The following is a 1,712-nucleotide window of genomic DNA, read 5'->3' on the forward strand; positions in this document are numbered from 1 at the left end:
CATATAAACTTCATTTTACTTCTCAAATATCACTGTTTGTTCTCTATATGATATATTTAACTGATGTTTTTAATCCAAACAATCAGTGATTTATAAGGTAAATCAGGAAAATTAACAAGGCTGCTCAAACCTTTTCACCCCACTGTACCTGATCAGCAGCATCTGGCTGCCAATCAACCTCTTTAATCCTGTGGAAGCAGAAAAAGTAGACTTAGTTTGTTTTTCTACTCAAGCTTTTCTATTTTCTGGGTTTGTTTTTGTTTACGATACAGTGGAACATTTTGTGTGTTTTTGTTTAAACACAGTGGAACATTTTGTGTGTTTTTGTTTAAACACAGTGGAACACGTTGTGTGTTTTTGTGCCCCTGAGGTTAGATTAAACTGATAAATTTACAATGTGGTAATCAATAAATGATTGTTATATTGTCCTGACATGTTAAACTGTGTAACAGAAACACAATGAATAGTCTTTTTTCACCCATAACTGTAGTTATAGATGTAAAAGATGAGTGAGAGCTGCAGTCACAGGTGGAACAGCTGTGAGCAGACACACAACTGTTACAGCTGTTACATTAACATGCAGACACACAGCTGTCACACTAACGTGCAGACACACAGCTGTCACAGCTGTGAGCAGACACACAGCTGTTCCAGCTGTCACATTCAGTCAAACATGAATGTATTTTGTAAATCTGTTCAGTTTGAATAAAGACACACCTGTGTAATCCCTGCAGTCTCCTATCTGAAGAAAAACACACCTTGATGAGATGCTGTGTCGTGTAGAAACCAGCTGGACCAGCTCCAACAACACACACCTTAGGACAACTGGAAGATAAGAAAGCCTTTCCACAGCCTCTGAAGCCTGCAAAATGAAGAGGATAAAGCAGTAATATACTATATGTTCAACAGAAAGATGATTTCAACATATTTATAAAGACTTAAACTTCATGGTACAGGTGCTCCCTGTCAGAAACACTGACATTATTTAGGCTTTATTTTAATCATAATATACACGAGTCTAGAGCCGAACTAAAGAGCAGACTAGCTTTAACAAAAAGTGAGCAGTTTTTTTAAAAAAAGGAGACATGTTTTGCTGCTACACTCCCTGGACAAGTTAAAATCGACTACATTTTGTACGAGGTTCCGTGAGTTGACCCAGGACTCACCGTGGTGGAGTCTGGTCCATCTTTTCCTCCCTAAAGCCCACAGCTTCAGCTCGGTCAGCAGCAGGGCACGGCCGCRCATCTTGTCTCTTTGCAAACACGAGTTGTGTGGCACTTAATGACAAACGAGTTGTGTTGTTGGCAGGTCCCTCCCGCCCTGAGCTCAGCGGTAATGGGATCAAAAGCCAAGGTTTAAAGCTTTATGAGCTAAGAGAGGTTTCACCTGCTGCTGCCTTCACAGCTTCAACAGCTAACTGTGTGTTCAGGTTCACACTGCACTACTGCTACTTTTAAATATAATAACTAAGTTAGAAAACCTACCGGTGATACTTGTGTACCAGCAACAACAGTCCGTGGAAAACAAACCACGTTAGCGCGAAGGTTCCGCAGACACAGATTGACTTGCTTTCTGTCTGTTCTGAGAAGAAGAAAAAAAGTGACTTTTTCCTAATTCTGAGGAAAAAGGTCAGAATTTATTATTATTGTTGTTGTTGTTGTTGTTGTTGTTGTTGTTGTTGTTGTTGTTGTTGTTGTTGTTGTTGTTGTTGT

At 39.6% G+C, this 1,712-nt stretch overlaps 1 protein-coding gene across 2 annotated transcripts in view; it reads right to left on the reverse strand.

Annotated features, from left to right (window-relative positions):
- fdxr (ferredoxin reductase) overlaps positions 1-1,476 on the reverse strand; it is a 21,829-nt gene extending 20,353 nt beyond the window's left edge. For both annotated transcript variants that reach the window (XR_001312013.1, XM_014027992.1), the window contains exons 1-2: positions 1,167-1,476; positions 759-862 (exon numbers count right to left, since the gene is read on the reverse strand). Coding sequence is in view for 1 of the 2 variants with exons in the window: in XM_014027992.1 (XP_013883446.1) it covers positions 759-862; positions 1,167-1,245 (183 nt within the window). In the remaining variant the exon portion in view is untranslated. The remainder of the gene's footprint in view (positions 1-758; positions 863-1,166) is intronic.
- Positions 1,477-1,712: the final 236 nt, after the last annotated feature.

The sequence above is a fragment of the Austrofundulus limnaeus genome, unplaced genomic scaffold (genome assembly GCF_001266775.1).
Source record: "Austrofundulus limnaeus strain Quisiro unplaced genomic scaffold, Austrofundulus_limnaeus-1.0 Scaffold706, whole genome shotgun sequence".
Lineage (NCBI taxonomy): Eukaryota > Metazoa > Chordata > Actinopteri > Cyprinodontiformes > Rivulidae > Austrofundulus > Austrofundulus limnaeus.